The 16,685-nt window shown below is 53.6% G+C and overlaps 2 protein-coding genes across 4 annotated transcripts; one reads left to right on the top strand and one right to left on the bottom strand.

The window, feature by feature from the left end:
* Positions 1-56: 56 nt before the first annotated feature.
* On the top strand, positions 57-10,322 carry SLC37A4 (solute carrier family 37 member 4). Of its 3 annotated transcripts, none has more exons than XM_066639658.1 (10): positions 57-128; positions 2,238-2,712; positions 3,735-3,967; positions 5,072-5,315; positions 5,613-5,771; positions 6,904-6,989; positions 7,152-7,265; positions 8,181-8,246; positions 8,773-8,911; positions 9,002-10,322. In XM_066639658.1, exons 2-10 carry the CDS (start codon positions 2,565-2,567, stop codon positions 9,166-9,168), a joined length of 1,356 nt encoding a protein of 451 aa, XP_066495755.1. In that variant the 5' UTR covers positions 57-128; positions 2,238-2,564; the 3' UTR covers positions 9,169-10,322. The 3 variants fall into 3 exon arrangements, with proteins under 3 accessions (XP_066495755.1, XP_066495757.1, XP_066495756.1); XM_066639659.1 differs by lacking the exon at positions 57-128 and adding an exon at positions 154-280; XM_066639660.1 differs by lacking the exon at positions 8,181-8,246.
* A 202-nt stretch (positions 10,323-10,524) lies between these two features.
* On the bottom strand, positions 10,525-16,684 carry TRAPPC4 (trafficking protein particle complex subunit 4). Its single transcript, XM_066639661.1, has 5 exons — positions 16,484-16,684; positions 15,848-16,022; positions 15,662-15,765; positions 11,770-11,896; positions 10,525-10,879 (listed from the first exon to the last, which is right to left on the bottom strand). The coding sequence occupies exons 1-5, from the start codon at positions 16,656-16,658 to the stop codon at positions 10,801-10,803; spliced, it is 660 nt and encodes a 219-aa protein (XP_066495758.1). The 5' UTR covers positions 16,659-16,684; the 3' UTR covers positions 10,525-10,800.
* Between the last annotated feature and the right edge of the window lies 1 nt (position 16,685).

Consider the following 16,685-nt stretch of genomic DNA (forward strand, 5'->3'; position numbering starts at 1 on the left):
GAGCAAGATGACGGACGTCCACGCTGCCCAATAAGCGGGGAGAACGGCTTTCGGAGGGCGGGGCTTCTGTCCGAGGTTCTGGGGGACGCAGCGCGGCCGGAGCACCGCCTTCCTCAGGCTCCTGCGCGGTACGTATGAGACGCTGCGGCCCCAGCCCGCCGCCTTGGTGCTGGCTGGAGGCGGACCGTTGCGCGGGTGCCGAGAAGCGGAGCCGCAGTGACGCTCAAGGAGAAGCGGGCCGTCGTGTGACGGGAAGCACGTTCACAGTGGAGGAGAACCTGTGCGCATTCGCGGAGGGAGGGCGCTGAGGGCCAAGAGTAGGCCGTCCACTGCGCATGCGCAGTTCTGGAGGCGCCCGCGCATGTTCAGTCGAGTGCTGCGCAGAGGCATGTGCAGAAGCAGCGCTGCAGGCTGCTAGGAGCCAGGCCTGCTGCAGAGGCCCAGCCCTTGGAGCCGGAGCGCCCCATCTGGTGGCCTCCCTGGTGGAGCTCCAGCTGCTCTCCCCTTGGCAGAGCCCAGGCTGGGCACCTGCAGGACTGGGGACCAAGGAGGAGCAGGGAGTCCTGCAGGCTCCTTGCAACAGCCCCTCTGCAGGTGTTGCTGCGCCAGCCCTTGAAGGTAGGGCAGCCTCAGTGTAGGGCTGGGCTGCCCAGGCCTGTGCGTTGGGTGGGGAGGCAGAGCCTCCCAAGCCTCCCCACCAGAGCCCTTCAAAAAGCAGCACTGCCGCCATGTGAGTCCCTCAAGTACTCGCAACCCACACACGAAGCACTTGGGGGCCTCACACAGCGGTGGAGGCTCAAGAGGCTCTGCCTCCCCACCCACCACGTGGCCCTGAGGCTGCCTTTGTGGGAAGAACCAATAGCTTCCCAAAAGCTGCCTGCTGCTGCTGCTGCTGCATCCTACTCAGCAGCAACAGACAGCCTATGTCTGTCCCTGAAACAGTGCTGCACAGCTTCCCCCCCCTCCTTTCAAGTCTAAAGCATTTGCCCCAAACACACCAAATCGCCTCTGTGAGTGAACGGGTTGATGTTTAACTGTCCGGGCTCAGGCCTCGCAAGCAGCCCCCTTGTTAAACAGGGTCAGAGGTTGGGCTCTTGCCTGCATGTGCGGTCTGTCGGAGTGCTTTGAAGAGAGAGCTGCTCAGGGGGGCATCACCAGACCAGCCCAATGCTTGTCGATTTGGAAGGAAGTCCAGAGTTCAATGGAACTGACACCCAAGGAAGAACGTATAGGCTTGCAGCCCAGTGGTGGTTACTGCAGAGACCACACACTCTGGTCCCTCAGGCTCCATTTCCCCTTCTCTCCAGTGTCCCTTTTTATAACACTTTTTGATGGGGAGGAAGGAAGAGAAGAAATATTTGACCTTGCCTGTTTATACAAACAACAAAGTTTCATCATTTGTCAACAAAGTTTCATCATTTGTTTGAGGTCAAGATGCCAATGTATTCTATACATTGTATACATGTATACATTCTATAATGTATTCTATAGGTTTTCATACTTGCAACTTCATGTCTTCTACAAGAGCAAGACTGTTCTCAGAAAGGCAACTCACCAGAGCAGGGGTGTCCAAAGTTTTTGGCTGGAGGGCCACATCGTCTCTCTGACACTGTGTTGGGGGCCGGGGGGAAAAAGAATTAATTTACATTTAAAATTTGAATAAATTTACGTAAGTTTACATAAATGAATATATTAAAGATGAACTTATATGAATGAATGAAGGTCTTGCAATAGCTCAAGGCCAATAAAAGGCCTTGCACAAAGCAAGGCTGGCCTTTCCTTTGCTGCCGCTGCTGCATCACAGACGTGAAACAAGCAGTGGAGGGAGCCCTCATCCCACAGCTCACGTGAGAGGAAACAGTTGCCCTCATGCTGAGAGCAGTTGCATTGGGCCAGTGTGGGCTCCAACAAATCTTTGGAGGGCCAGAGAATCATTGGAGACTGGGGGTTCCCTGAGGGCTGCATTGAGAGGCCTCAAGGGCCGCAAGTGGCCCCAGGGCCGGGGTTCGGGCATCCCTGCACCAGAGCCAGGCTTCTGTGGAAGCTGCAGGGCTCCTTCTGTAGTGGATCATGCTCCAGAGTTGTTCCAGGAAGGTATTGATTATTTTCCCTGTTTCATCATGTGCTCTTTGAGTTTAGGGGTCAGAGTGTAGCAGGAGTGGGGAAAGCCTTGTTGAAGTTTCCACTGTGCAAGCAGCTCCGCCCCAGGCTAGCCTCTCTTGTTTGCTTCTGCCTAGGGGGACGGATTTCCACTGAACATCTTGTCCAGCCATGTTCCCTGAGTTAATCGTTCTCCAGAAGTTGGCCATGAGCAGGCTCGGGAGCAAGTGAGAAGCTAGCAAAGGCCTGGCTCAGCAGAAGCCCTGGCGGGTGCCTACTACTCACACACACTTGGACAGCTGCTGGCTCCCTGCCTCCTGTGCGAGCCCTTTGGTGCCACCCCCTTCTCATGTTTACCAGCCGGTTGCTGCTCCTGTGAACTGGACTTCTGAAGAGCGGGACAGTCCTTCTCCTGGCCAGAGGCGCCATTGCTTAGTCCAGGGAGAGCGCGCACTGCTGTCAGGATGGCAGGGAAGGGCTATGGCTGGTATCGGTTCATCATATTCACTGCCATGTATGCTGGCTACACCCTGTACTATTTCAACAGGAAAACATTCTCCTTTGTGATGCCTTCTGTCATGGAGGAGATAGATCTTGACAAAGACGACTTGGGTAAGAGCTGTCTCTTTGGAGGGAGAATGTCTCCATGGTTTTTCCTGGGATTTGTGGCAAGTGGCTCCCTGGGGCTGCAGGGCGTGCTTGTGGTGCTTTGAATCTCTGTCCTGAAAGGGTTCATTTGGAACTTAGGGGAATGTCCCTCTGTGTGTGGCTTACGACTTCCCTTACAGTGCAGCTCTGGCTTTGGGTAGGGAAACTCATTCTCACTTCATGCTGTCTTGGAAAGAGACTAGTTTCCAGTATTGCTCAGGAAGGCCCAGTTAGCTGTGTTCCTTTCAGTACTTTCACTTCCTTTCCTTTCCAAGTAAGAGTTACTGGTGAGTTGTAGGAAGGCTCCCTTTCAAATGCAACTGGCACAATTACTTCAGCTCCCTTAATCACCCAGTGAAGAACGGCATCATTTCTGAATGTTGTTGCTACAGGTGGTAGCCTTTGCTGTTGCTTTGTCATTCTCTTTCTAGCATCGCTGAGCATGATGCAGACCCCTGCCCCAAAGGGCTTACAGTCAATCATTCAACACAGAGGGAGACAGTGGAGTACAGGGTGGACAGTAGAAGCAGGAGGCTCCTGGGCGCAGCAGGGTATGGAGACAGTCGTGCTGGAGGCGTCAGGGCAGGCTTCTCTTCTGCTCCTGCCCGCTGCCTTCCTGCCTTCATTTCACATTCACTCATAAGCTGGCAGCAGCTGTTACGGACCAGCCCAAGACTTGAGCAATGCATTTCCAGTTGCAGAGCCTCTGCGTTCTGGCAAGGTTAGAGAGAGAGAGGACCGGCGTGGGTCCTCCGGCATGCACACCCTGACTTGCTCTTGAGAACAGCTGGGGGTAACCTGGGGGAGAACTGAGGAAACTGGCCATATCCAGAGCCTCTGGAGCCTCTGGCCAACACCACATCCAAGGCAACCACTGCCTGGCATGTTGGTTGGGTCCAGAGTTGTGCCAGCAGACCTGGGGAAGCCTGGGTCTGGCTGTATTGCGCAGCAGGTGCTGAGCTTGATGTATGCTCTCACTGCTGCAGGTCTGATCACCAGCAGCCAGTCTGCAGCTTATGCCGTCAGCAAGTTCGTTAGCGGAGTCCTTTCGGACCAAGTGAGCGCCCGCTGGCTGTTCTCCTCTGGCCTTCTCCTTGTAGGCCTGGTCAACGTGGTCTTCTCTTGGAGCTCCACTGTCGCTGTCTTTGCTGGACTATGGTTCCTCAACGGGCTGGCACAGGGCCTCGGTTGGCCCCCATGTGGGAAGGTGCTGCGCAAGGTAAATGGAAAGGCTAGTGGCTTCTGGGATGTTGCCGACAGCAGCGGCCAGCAGAGGGCCCCAGGCCAGGAGAGCTGCTGGCAGGCCTCTTTTCCTGGGGGAGATGGTAGAAGTTCGCAAAGCATAGGCAGTCACAGGCCACACATGGGCAAGTCACCCTGCCTTAGTGCTCCTGGCCCTTGCCCTTTGTGCAGAGGGGTCTGCAATGCAGGGGGGACTGCAAGTGCTTGACTGCAGGCCCCCGGGAGTTTCTTCCTGCCCTGAATTGTGGAGAGGAAGGCCTTTGTCTGCCTCTCTGCTGCCAGAAGGCTCTGCATTTCTGGCAAGGCTTGAATTGGCAATGCTGGTGTGAACTGTAACTCACAACCCATATCACATTGCGTTTTGGGATATTCTTGGGCACCCAGCATCCCCCTTTGCCCCCAGCAGCAGCCTGATGATCAAATGACACTGAGCAACGGGATGGGTGGCTGTGGAGGTTTGGTACCAAGCAAAATCTCTGCAGGAAAGGGGCAGTTGTGTGGGTGGGAGCTCTCACTGGAGAGTTGCACCGATGGCTTTTATAAGAACAAAACTGGGGCTATCAGTGACCCTGGGAAGAATGAACCACCTTGTTTGCAGCCTGTGGCCCTCCTCAGTTGGGTATCTTTCAGGGACGCGTAGTAGAAACCAAATCGGAGGGGGGTCTAGAATATTTATACCCCATCTTTTGACTATCATAACAGAGACATTCCAGGGGGCTTACAGAATAAGAAGCAGCAGAAAAGCAACATTTTGAAAACAACATTTGCCACCACTGGGAAAAGCTAGACTGTGCAATAAAGGCAGCTCCTGGGGTGGCAAAGAAATAAATCGGGCCAGACACACCACTTCTGCTTGGTGCAGAAGGCACTGCCCCCCTTGTGCAAGGGCCAGGCTGCAGGCAACCCTGTGTTGTCTGCCTCTGGGAGGTGAGTCAGTGATCAGGGCCTCAGTTTCTCCCCTTGGGGAAGTCGCATTTCAGGGGGAAAGACACCTCAGCCTGGGAAGCTGCTGCAAGGTTGATGACAAGCACGGAGGTCCCCTCGGGCCCTGACTTCTGCTCTTCCTTCCCTTTCCATGCAGTGGTTTGAACCCTCTCAGTTTGGGACCTGGTGGGCAGTCCTGTCCACCAGCATGAACCTGGCAGGGGGGCTGGGCCCCCTGGTGGCTGCTCTGATGGCACTGAGCTACGACTGGCGCACCACCCTGGCCCTCTCCGGCGCTGTGTGTGTGGTTGCCTCCTTTGTGTGCCTCCTCCTGATCAAGAACGAGCCCTCGGATGTGGGGCTGCCTAACATTGAGCCTGGACCCAAGAAAGGGAAGAAGGGTGAGTTTCGAAGCGGCAAGATCCAGCAGGGAGGGCATCATCGCAGGGTGGTCGAGGTTCCTCTGCCCTGCCCTCCACTGTTCAATAGGTCCTTGTCCATACCTCAAATGGGGTGCTTGTGCTTTGGGCAAGGTGCAGAGCCTGCTGGAACAGAGCACATAGGGACCTTGCAGCAGAGCATCTCCAGGAACAGCCATCCACAGGCTCTTTTGAGCATCCAGGGGTCGCTGTCAAATGCTCCAACCTAGCCAGGGCTGTTGGATCTGGCTGCAGTGAGTGATGGTTTCTTCCTTGCAGGTGCCTTAGCAGGTGACAGCACCCTGGCTGAACTGCTGCTGTCTCCATACCTCTGGGTCCTGTCAACTGGCTACCTGGTGGTCTTTGGCGTGAAGACGTGCTGTACAGATTGGGGACAGCTCTTTCTCATCCAGGAGAGAGGACAGTCTGCACTTGTAGGTAGGGCGTGGCAGCCTAATTTAGTGGCTTCCCAAGCTGGAAGGCAGTCATCTTAAAATGTAACTGAAATAGTTGGCGATGAGAGGTGCAAATGGGCTGGAGTCAACTGCTGGCCTCTGGACCACACAATTGCAGGGTGTGTCCTGGAGCAGCTCCTTACAGGAATGTACCTGAAAAAGGGCCCTGCCTACTGCAGCCTACCGCCTGGCTGGAGCAGGAAATGCATGTAAGAACATAAGAACAGCCCCACTGGATCAGGCCACAGGCCCATCTAGTCCAGCTTCCTGTATCTCACAGCGGCCCACCAAATGCCCCAGGGAGCACACCAGACAACAAGAGACCTCATCCTGGTGCCCTCCCTTGCATCTGACGTAGCCCATTTCTAAAATCAGGAGGTTGCACATACACATCATGGCTTGTACCCCATAATGGATTTTTCCTCCAGAAACTTGTCCAATCCCCTTTTAAAGGCATCTAGGCTAGATGCCAGCACCACATCCTGTGGCAAGGAGTTCCACAGACCGACCACACGATGAGTAAAGAAATATTTTCTTTTGTCTGTCCTAACCCGCCCAACACTCAATTTTAGTGAATGTCCCCTGGTTCTGGTATTATGTGAGAGAGTAAAGAGCATCTCCCTATCCACTCTGTCCATCCCCTGCATAATTTTGTATGTCTCTATCATGTCCCCCCTCAGGTGTCTCTTTTCTAGGCTGAAGAGGCCCAAACGCCGTAGCCTTTCCTCATAAGGAAGGTGCCCCAGCCCCGTAATCAGCTTAGTCGCTCTCTTTTGCACCTTTTCCATTTCCACTATGTCTTTTTTGAGATGCGGCGACCAGAACTGGACACAATACTCCAGGTGTGGCCTTACCATAGATTTGTACAACGGCATTCTAATACTAGCCATTTTGTTCTCAATACCTTTTCTAATGATCCCACGCATAGAATTGGCCTTCTTCACTGCCGCCGCACATTGGGTCGACACGACGGAGCTGTGTTAGAGCTGCAGGCAAGGGACTGTTTGCCTGGCCCCTGTATTGGAGAAGAAGGCAGCCTCTGGGGGGGAGTGGAGGAGCCTCACGTGGTCCTTTCTGACTAGCGTCCAGTGGGTTGCTGTTCCCTCTCCCCTCAGGAAGCTCCTACATGAGTGCCTTGGAGGTTGGGGGTCTGATCGGGAGCATTGCAGCTGGCTATCTCTCAGACCGAGCAGTTGCACGGGTAAGCTGACCAGGACCGCTTTCCAGCCCCTCACTGAGGGTGCTGAGGACAGGCCGCAGGGTGACCTGCTGTCATGTTGTGGGAGAGGGGTTTGGGGAGGCAGCCCCGGAGCTGCCAGGGGGCCTCCGACAGCCTGCCCTGCTCACCTTCTGTGTGTTCCAGGCAGGCTTATCGTTCTACGGGAGTCCTCGGCACCCCCTGCTCCTGGCCATGATGGCGGGCATGTCTGCATCGATGTACCTCTTCCGAGTCACAGTCACAGCTGAGTCCCCCAAGGTGAGCCAGGTGGGGCAAGCCCAGGATGACTGCAGGGGCAAGTCCCTTCAGCTTCTGATGTCAAACGGGAGGCGGTGTGTGGGGCGGCTGCAGCTTGTGTTGGCGCCAGTAGTGGAGGTGATCTAACTCCTGCTTTGGAGTTGGGGGGGCAGGACTCATTTTGAGGCAGGGTGGCCAAGGAGCTCTGAGCACCTCTGTAGCCAGCTGTTGGTTGAGGGGAAGGGATTCTCTTCCCCGCTGCTGTGCTGTGCTGTGCTGTTCAGGGAGCATCCCAGTTCCAAGCTGAGGAGCGGAAGGCTCCTCTTGTCAGCCTTGCTGGAGACACTCATCGCCACAGAGGGAAGGGCACAGCTAAGCAGCTTCCTATATGCAGGGGGCAGTTGGCTCTGGAGTCACCTCTGAGTGCAGTTGCCTGGCTTCTCATGGGCTTTGGCAGTGGCACTTTCCCTGCAGCTGTCAGCCAGAAAAGGATGTGTGGCATTCAAGGGCCCCTCTGGGTGGGGCACCTATGCACCCTTCCTCCTTTGGAGGCACACAGCTCTGCCTCTAGAATGAGCCTGAGAAGCCCTCTGAGCTGACCCTGGGGGATGGAGCTTCAGGCTCCTGTTGCTAGGCCAGTCCCAAGCCCAAAAACGAAGACAATGTTTTCTCTCAGCTGGGTGCCAGCCAGCTGTGCTCAAAGGGTCATTTCAGGTCAGCAGGCAACTGGCCAAAGGCTGCAGCACGTGAGGGCCAAACCTTAGACAGGAGCAGGCCTGTGCCTTGGACTCCATTGTGGCCCTCCCTCTGTTGACGAGCTGGGAGCTGGTGTTCTGTGGTTGGAGGGGCAGCTCTGACTGTTGTTGCTCAAAATCTCTTCTCTCTCTGAGCTGTATTCGGTGCAACCTGCTCATTGTTTCCTTCTTTCTCTCTCAGGAAAGCAGCACTTGGATTCTAGTCCTCCACCCTCTTGCTCACCTCGTGGGCTTAACAGAACACGAGGTCTCTGTCCTGCCTTGCCTGCTTCTCTTGCTCTGCTTCCCACAAGGCCTTTGAAGGGGTGCTGTAAATGCCTAATGAAAATGAGGTTCTCCCCCCCCCACACACACACACTTTGTCGAGTTCTACTGCCAGCCATATAACACCTCAAGTGTCCATCAAGCACACTTCACAAGTAGGAGCCATCCCTGGGCATGGAAGGGGGGGTGCCCTGCAGCAGTGGGGCTGCTTCTGGTTTTCCGGCATCTCTTAATGTTTACTCTATTCAGCTGAGCAAGAGGATTTTCTGCACTGCTCCTGTGCTGGCATCTGAGACACACTGCCCCTAAACTGCTGTCCATGCTATCCCAGAAACAGAACTGCCATCTCTTTTCCCAGAGGATCGTGCGGTTTGGTGGCCTGGTCTGTAGGAGGGCTCAGTGGGTGGGCAGTGGGGCAGAGCAGGGGGTCCCAGCAGCATAAGCTTAGAGGACTGGAACCTCTGCACAGTCATATGCGCCTGACTTCTTTTTTGGCTTTGTGTTGCCAGCTGTGGATCCTGATCCTTGGAGCACTCTTTGGATTTTGCTCATATGGACCAATTGCGCTGTTTGGAGTCATTGCCAATGAGAGTGCGCCAGCCAATCTCTGTGGAACGTCTCATGCCATTGTTGCACTCATGGCAAACGGTGAGTGCAGCAGCCCTGCTGGTACTGGGTGCCACTCGGAAAGTCTCCCCCCACGCAGTGACTCTGCTAACGTTCCCTTTTCCCTTTCAGTGGGAGGGTTTCTGGCTGGGCTGCCTTTCAGCACCATCGCCAAGCACTACAGCTGGGGAACAGCTTTCTGGGTCGCTGAAATCACATGCACTGCTGGCACAGTGACCTTCTTCTGCCTGAGGAACATCCGCACCAAGATGGGTCGTGTGCCGAAGAAGGCAGACTGAAGCCCGACTGTGGCTGGGTTGGGGAGGAGCTGCCCCTGCAGCTACCAGGTGCAAGGACATCCTCCGCTCTAGCAGAGTTGCCTTGATTGGGGTCCAGTCCTTGGCCATTTGTTGTTAAAACTGAGCCAACCCCCCTCACCACTTTGCTGCCAAGAGTTCTTGTTCCTCAAAGGGACAAGAGCTGAATCTGACTCACTGGTCCTGCACGTCAAACCCTCCCTTGGAAAACCAGGGCTTGGCTGTTACCAGTGGTGGTTCGGAGCCAGGCTCTTGCTGATCTCACCAGCAGCCCAAGGCAATAGTTCACTCTCTGCAAAGGCAGGTTGCCCCCTTCAGTAGCAGCAGATGACCAACATTCACCTTTCCAGCCCTGCAGGGGTGGTGCAACACAGATGGCTGCCGGATGCTGCCTGGGGTCTGCCAGTGCTGCCTCTCTACTTCCCCTCAAATGTGGAAGTATGGATTTATGATTTTCTGGAAAGGGACAGCACAAATGAAAGTGCTCCTCAGTTTGTGTGGTCCCTGGAAATAAACTGCAAGTCCCTCCCTTCTGCCTTTTGAAGAAACTGTTTAAGGAACAGGGTAAGGAGGCAGGCAGTCCACTTTCTGCTTGCCTTTAAGCAGGCCAAAAGTGGACCAATGGGACCTGTGTCTGCAGTGGGTCAGAGGGAGGCAGTGGCAGACCTCAGTGAAGGGCACCCTTGAGGTTTGCTGCTGATGCAACTCACAGCACCTGGCCTCAGGGCTGGGCCACCCCTACAGCTCACTTCCTCTCAAGAAAGGTAAACGCATCATCAGAATGCTTGTTTCGGTGGCTGAAAGCGATTCACTGAGACTGCCTGTCAGTTCTATTGCAGTGCCCTGAACTAAAGTGTGTGTGTTTTAGCTAAGTGACTAAGGATGGTGGTACTGGTGCTCTGCTAGCGGTATGGAATCATGCAAAGGAATACTGCAAGAAGCAGAGCAGGGAATGAGGCACAGCCTGAGTTCCTCTGGCTTCCCTTCCCATCACCTTGGTAGGAAGACAGTATCATATTTAGCAGCTTCTCTTTGGGGCTTGCAAGCCTGTTTCTGGACCGATGTGAACTACTTTGGAAGGGTATTTGTCTGAAAAGTGGGAGAAAAATAAATTGGTGGCTGATTTGAAAGTATAATCATTGTCCTGAATTTACTGCTAACAGGAAGGAAGGCCACTGTAGTGGAAAGCCCCTGGTTCCTACACAGAGGCCCTTCTTCCCAAGGGGCCAGCTGCCACTACTCTGGCTCTCTCCTTCAGGTGCAGGGGCCCAAACATGCTTGCTTCCTTTTCACATTTGGACACTGAGCCCCAAGAGACAAACTCACGCTAGTTCGAAAACCAGTTTGGGAATGGTTTATTTACACATGCAATGCATGACAGTGTTTCAGCAATAAATTAAGAGTATGCAACATGAAACACAAAGTCTATGTACACATCCAAGCACTAAGGAGCAGTGGTGTCACCCTGGTGCTCTCTGCTTCCAAGCTCTCCGCAGCAGCTGAGGGTCACCACCAGGCACACCTCTCAACAGTTGCCAGGGCCACTGCACAAGGATGGTTGGGAACCCTGTTCTTTCCAACAAAAACTTCAGCTGTTATTGGATGGAGTCCTTCCTACAGCCCTGGGCCAAATGGACCTGCTTTCTCTGCCACCTCCAACGCAAGCTTCAAGTTCTGGTCAAAGAGTTCACACCTGAAAGAGAGAGCTAGAGCTCTGGATCCTGTTTGGAGCCACAAAGCAACCTGTAGTTCTGTTCTCAGCCAAGGAGCAAATTATTATGGTTCCAGCAAGTTTTCATTCTTTAAAAAAGGTTATTTATACTAGTGAGATAGCTAGGAATGAGGCCCACAGCTGGTCTTGAATCATTGATCTTCTGGATGGCAGGCTGGGATGTGGTCCGTGTGTTACCAACCAGCCCTCAACATAGTTGTATTTCTGCTAACACAGCATTAGGCATACATGCTGTGCTGTGGACATTGTACAAACTGCTCAAAGGAGCCCATTGGCACAGGCTGATGACAACTTCTCCATGTTGCTCATTACATACAGTACTGGCACTCTGAGAGGGAAACAAATTGTATCAAGCACTCATTCTGGAGTGGAAAGGTGTCACTAGTAGGTAATGAGTCAACAGCCTCAGTTGTCACCCAGCAAACCTAGCACCCACACCAGCCCTGACTAATCACTGAATCAAAGGGATTGGTTACCCTGGTAACGAGCCCAGTCACCCAACCTATTTTGCTGTCCTAGTATGACCACATCTCGCAGTTGCCCCCAGAACTTCTCAGTACACTGAGCAAGGCTAGACTTAGAAACTCACAAGTTAGGGCCCAATCCTATCCAGTTTTCCAGTGCAGTACTGAAGTAAGGGAACAAGTGTTCTCTTACCTGGAGAAGGCCTCCATGACTGCCCCCCACTGCAGGATGCAGCAAATGCCCCATTGGCATGGTTACATCAGCACTGGAATATTGGATAGGATTGGGTCCTTAGTCTTGTATCAGCTGTGCTGCCAATCCTGTAAAGGGAGGGGCAGTGAGGCTGCCTGGGCCCCAATCAGTTTTGCAAGAACATAGATCTGTACCTGATTGGCATCTCCAAAGAGTAGAAAGGATTTTTCAAAGCAAAGTCTGAATAAATCTCATAGATCTTGCGTAGAAGAGAATCTATCCCAGACTGTCGGGGGTCAGCAAGCACCACAAATTTAATCCCTGCAGATACAACAGCAAGAGTTAGAAGATGCCACATCCAGGGTGACCTGCACAGCTGACTTGCATGACTCCAGCTGAGACCTCAGGTGTCAAGTCCGTTTAGAAAGCAGCAAGTGCTAAGTAGAGACTGGTGATGCCTGGTGTGCATCAGAGTCTTTTCCAAACAGATGATGGCACCTCTCCCCAAGTGAGAAGCCTGGTCTAGTTTTCGCTGTGCTGAGTAAGCTCAAAGGAAAGATTGGCACTGCCCTGTTCAACCTACACGGCAGGTAGAGATGGTGCCTTACTAGACCAGCCCCAACTGTGCGTGTTTGCAAACTTACTTTGTTCTTTAGCTTGTAAAATTGAAGTCTTTGAGCAGTTCAAAAGCTTGCAGTATGTAAACCAGAGTGCACTTGAAACACTGTATCACAAATGCACACCAAGAATTGCTCCTTCTCAGTATTCCCCAATAAACTGCAAAGCAAATAGCCCATAAAGCACATTCTGAGGGGAGAGATGCACTGACATTTACTATACTGTACTGTCTTCCCTCCAGGTGACAGTAAGCAATTAAGGAGATTAGTAATGAGAAGACAACACCAATCAGTGCAATCTCACACTTCTGAAACATCAGTCTGAGCAGCACTGAGTATGGTTTATTCCTGGACCACTATAGCCCCAGTTCTGCTGGTGGAAGGTATGATGGATATTGTAACAACCCAGCAGGGACACTGGCACAGCTCCAGCATAGGATTGTACTGTGGAGCCAACAAAGTGACCGCCTCTGCTGTGCGTGCAAATCGCACTGAGAAGCTGCCTGGAAAGCGTGGGGTGTTTTTGTCTGCCATTCCCAGTGAGAATGGAATAGGGCAATCAGTATTTTGGAAGCAGCACAAGCAGCAGGTACAGAAGCAGGACTAACTGCACTTGTAGGGGTGCAGCTCATCCTCAGTGCAAAGTGACAGCTCCCCATAAGAACATATAAGAACATAAGAAGAGCCCCACTGGATCAGGCCATAGGCCCATCTAGTCCAGCTTCCTGTATCTCACAGCGGCCCACCAAATGCCCCAGGGAGCACACCACATAACAAGAGACCTCATCCTGGTGCCCTCCCTTGCATCTGGCATTCTGACATAACCCATTTCTAAAATCAGGAGGTTGCGCATACACATCATGGCTTGTACCCCGTAATGGATTTTTCCTCCAGAAACTTGTCCAATCCCCTTTTAGGCGTCTAGGCTAGATGCCAGCACCACATCCTGTGGCAAGGAGTTCCACAGACCGACCACATGCTGAGTAAAGAAATATTTTCTTTTGTCTGTCCTGACCCGCCCAACACTCAATTTTAGTGGATGTCCCCTGGTTCTGGTATTATGTGAGAGTGTAAAGAGCATCTCCCTATCCACTCTGTCCATCCCCTGCATAATTTTGTATGTCTCAATCATGTCCCCCTTCAGGCGTCTCTTTTCTAGGCTGAAGAGGCCCAAACGCTGTAGCCTTTCCTCATAAGGAAGGTGCCCCAGCCCCGTAATCATCTTAGTCGCTCTCTTTTGCACCTTTTCCATTTCCACTATGTCTTTTTTGAGATGCGGCGACCAGAACTGGACACAATACTCCAGGTGTGGCCTTACCATAGATTTGTACAATGGCATTATAATATTAGCTGTTTTGTTCTCAATACCCTTCCTAATGATCCCAAGCATAGAATTGGCCTTCTTCACTGCCGCCGCACACTGGGTCGACACTTTCATCGACCTGTCCACCACCACCCCAAGATCTGTCTCCTGATCTGTCACAGACAGCTCAGAACCCATCAGCCTACATCTAAAGTTTTGATTTTTTGCCCCAATGTGCATGACTTTACACTTACTGACATTGAAGCACATCTGCCATTTTGCTGCCCATTCTGCCAGTCTGGAGAGATCCTTCTGGAGCTCCTCACAATCACTTCTGGTCTTCACCACTCGGAAAAGTTTGGTGTTGTCTGCAAACTTAGCCACCTCACTGCTCACCCCTGTCTCCAGGTCATTTATGAAGAGGTTGAAAAGCACCGGTCCCAGGTCAGATTCTTGGGGCACACCGCTTTTCACCTCTCTCCATTGTGAAAATTGCCCATTGACGCCCACTCTCTGCTTCCTGGCCTCCAACCAGTTCTCAATCCATGAGAGGACCTGTCCTCTAATTCCCTGACTGTGGAGTTTTTTCAGTAGCCTTTGGTGAGGGACCATGTCGAACGCCTTCTGAAAGTCCAGATATATAATGTCCACGGGTTCTCCCACATCCACATGCCTGTTGACCTTTTCAAAGAATTCTATAAGGTTCGTGAGGCAAGACTTACCCTTACAGAAGCCATGCTGACTCTCCCTCAGCATGGCCTGTTCATCTATGTGTTTTGAGATCCTATCTTTGATGAGGCATTCCACCATCTTACCCGGTATAGATGTTAGGCTGACCGGCCTATAGTTTCCCTGGTCCCCCCTCTTTCCCTTTTTAAAGATAGGTGTGACATTTGCTATCCTCCAATCTTCTGGCACCGTGGCTGTTTTGAGGGACAAGTTGCATACCTTAGTCAAGAGGTCTGCAACTTCATTCTTCCATTCCTTAATAACTCTTGGGTGGATGCCATCAGGGCCCGGTGACTTATTGATCTTTAATTTATCAATGAGGTCTGAAACATCTTCTCTTTTAACCTCTATCTGACTTAACTCCTCGGTTAGGAGGGGCCGTTCGGGCAGCAGTATATGCCCGAGGTCTTCTGCCGTGAAGACAGATGCAAAGAACTCATTTAATTTCTCTGCCATCTCTAAGTCTCCTTTTATCTCCCCTTTCCCTCCCTCACCATCCAGAGGGCCAACCGCTTCTCTGGCGGGTTTTCTGCTTCTAACATATTTGAAGAAGCTTTTATTATTCCCCTTAATGTTGCTGGCCATGCATTCCTCATAGTCTCGCTTGGCCTCCCATATCACCTTCTTACATTTCTTTTGCCAAAGTTTATGTTCCTTTTTATTCTCCTCATTAGGGCAAGACTTGTACAGACCCCACTTGTTCCAAAACGTTCCCCAGTGCCTAACGAATCTAAACCCCTACTCCCTACTCCACCGTCTCATCCACGCACTGAGACCCCTGATCTCCGCCTGCCTAGCTGGCCCTGCGCGTGGAACAGGTAGCACTTCAGAGAACGCTACCTTTGAGGTCCTAGCTTTCAGCTTCCTGCCTAAAAGCCTAAACTTGGCCTCCAGGACCTCCCAGCTACACTTGCCCACGTCGTTGGTGCCGATATGCACCACAACCGCTACCTCTCCCCCAGCACTGTCTACCAGCCTGTCTAGACAAGAAGTGATGTCCGCAACCTTCGCACCAGGCAGGCAAGTCACCATGCGGTCCTCACATCTGTCGCAAACCCCCTCTCTATGTTTCTAATAATCGAATCCCCCACTACAAGAAGCCCCCGACCCCCCTCCCGCCGAGGAGTATCCCAAGTGCGTTCAGATACGGGCCCATCCCCTGCAGAAGGGGTCCCCCCTAGGGGATTGTTTCCCTCCTCTCCAGGATGACGTCCTCCAGCCCCGAGACTTCCCACCCGGGCAGCTGAGGAGCTGCACACCTGAGGTTGGGACGAAGCCTGATCGTCCCCGGAAGTATCCCCACGGTCCTCCTCTGCCTGCCTGCACTTCTCCAGATCGCCCACCAAGGCTTCAAGGGAGCGGACAAACCTCAATGTCCACAGAAGGTGCTGTTCGCTCCACGTTTCCACCCCCAGGCCAGCAGGGAAAGCGTCCTACCTGTTAAGGTCTGGAAACAGTGGAGCTTGAAGGTGTCTGTCTCCAGCATCTCGATGCCGGAGCTTCCCTGCTCAGGGGACAGCTGGGACCCAATGGCAAACAACCTGTGGGGACAGCAGCAGTGCTGTGGTACAAGGGAGCCCCTGTGCACCCCAGGAAAGCCCCCTGACAGTCCCCCCCACTCACGAGTGGAACATGGAGGCGAGCATCAGCTTCTCGTTGGAGGAGAGGCGTGGGCGGCCAAAGCGGATGGAGACCGGGAAGTTGGCGGGGCTGCTCAGGAACTCCAGCACATCCCTGCCGTCGCCCGTCTGGCGCCCGTTCACGTCGATGCCATTGATAGCCAGCACTGCGTGGCCCACTGCGGGAGGACAAAGGCACTGCTCACTTGGGCAACAATCCTTTCCACGCTTACACAGGAGCAAGCCCCACTGACTGCAGTGTGACTTGCTTCCGAGTAGCCACACATAGAACTGGGCTCCCAGCCCTCTGCTGCTGCCACAGCCTCCTCCTGTGCCGGAAGGAGCTGTGGCGAGGGTAGTGAGCCTCCTGGCCAGGAGCAGTCTGGCTTAGCGGGTTCCAGGGGCTCCCTGAGGAACGGACCGAGGCCTCTGTGCCCCGGAGTCCACCCGGCCAGGCGTAGTCTACCTCCACCGGGAAGGGCTGAAGCTCCCCAGCAGTAGAGCCGCCTGGCCAGGTGCAGTCTACCTCAGCGGGCGCCAGACCTCCCCGGGGAAGGGCCGAGGCTCCCCGGCAGCAGAGCCCCCCTGCCAGGCGCAGTCTACCTCAGCGACGCCAGCCCCGGGGAAGGGCGAGGCTCACCGCGGATTCCGTCGCGCTGCCCGAAGGCGACGAGGACGCGCTCGTCGTGCGGCCGCAGCACCAGCTCGAGCGGGAAGCTGAAGGTCTTCTCGGCCTCGGCGCGGGGCGCGTAGTGGTCCAGCTGGTAGACCAGGCCGCCCGCCTTGTTCACCACGTACACGCTGAAGATGGCCATCGCGGCTTCCGTAGGCCGGGCGGAAGG

This window comes from Tiliqua scincoides, chromosome 11 (genome assembly GCF_035046505.1).
Source record: "Tiliqua scincoides isolate rTilSci1 chromosome 11, rTilSci1.hap2, whole genome shotgun sequence".
Taxonomy (NCBI): domain Eukaryota; kingdom Metazoa; phylum Chordata; class Lepidosauria; order Squamata; family Scincidae; genus Tiliqua; species Tiliqua scincoides.

Coding starts and splice junctions, on each gene's coding strand:
- SLC37A4 (XM_066639658.1), top strand. CDS start 2,565: ATGGCAGGGAAGGGCTATGGCTGGTATCGGTTCATCATATTCACTGCC. Junction 6,990..7,151: donor CAGACCGAGCAGTTGCACGG/GTAAGCTGACCA, acceptor TGTGTGTTCCAG/GCAGGCTTATCGTTCTACGG. Junction 8,247..8,772: donor TGGGCTTAACAGAACACGAG/GTCTCTGTCCTG, acceptor TTGTGTTGCCAG/CTGTGGATCCTGATCCTTGG.
- TRAPPC4 (XM_066639661.1), bottom strand. CDS start 16,658: ATGGCCATCTTCAGCGTGTACGTGGTGAACAAGGCGGGCGGCCTGGTC. Junction 16,023..16,483: donor GCAGCGCGACGGAATCCGCG/GTGAGCCTCGCC, acceptor GTCCTCCCGCAG/TGGGCCACGCAGTGCTGGCT. Junction 10,880..11,769: donor TCTTTGGAGATGCCAATCAG/GTACAGATCTAT, acceptor TCTCTCTTTCAG/GTGTGAACTCTTTGACCAGA.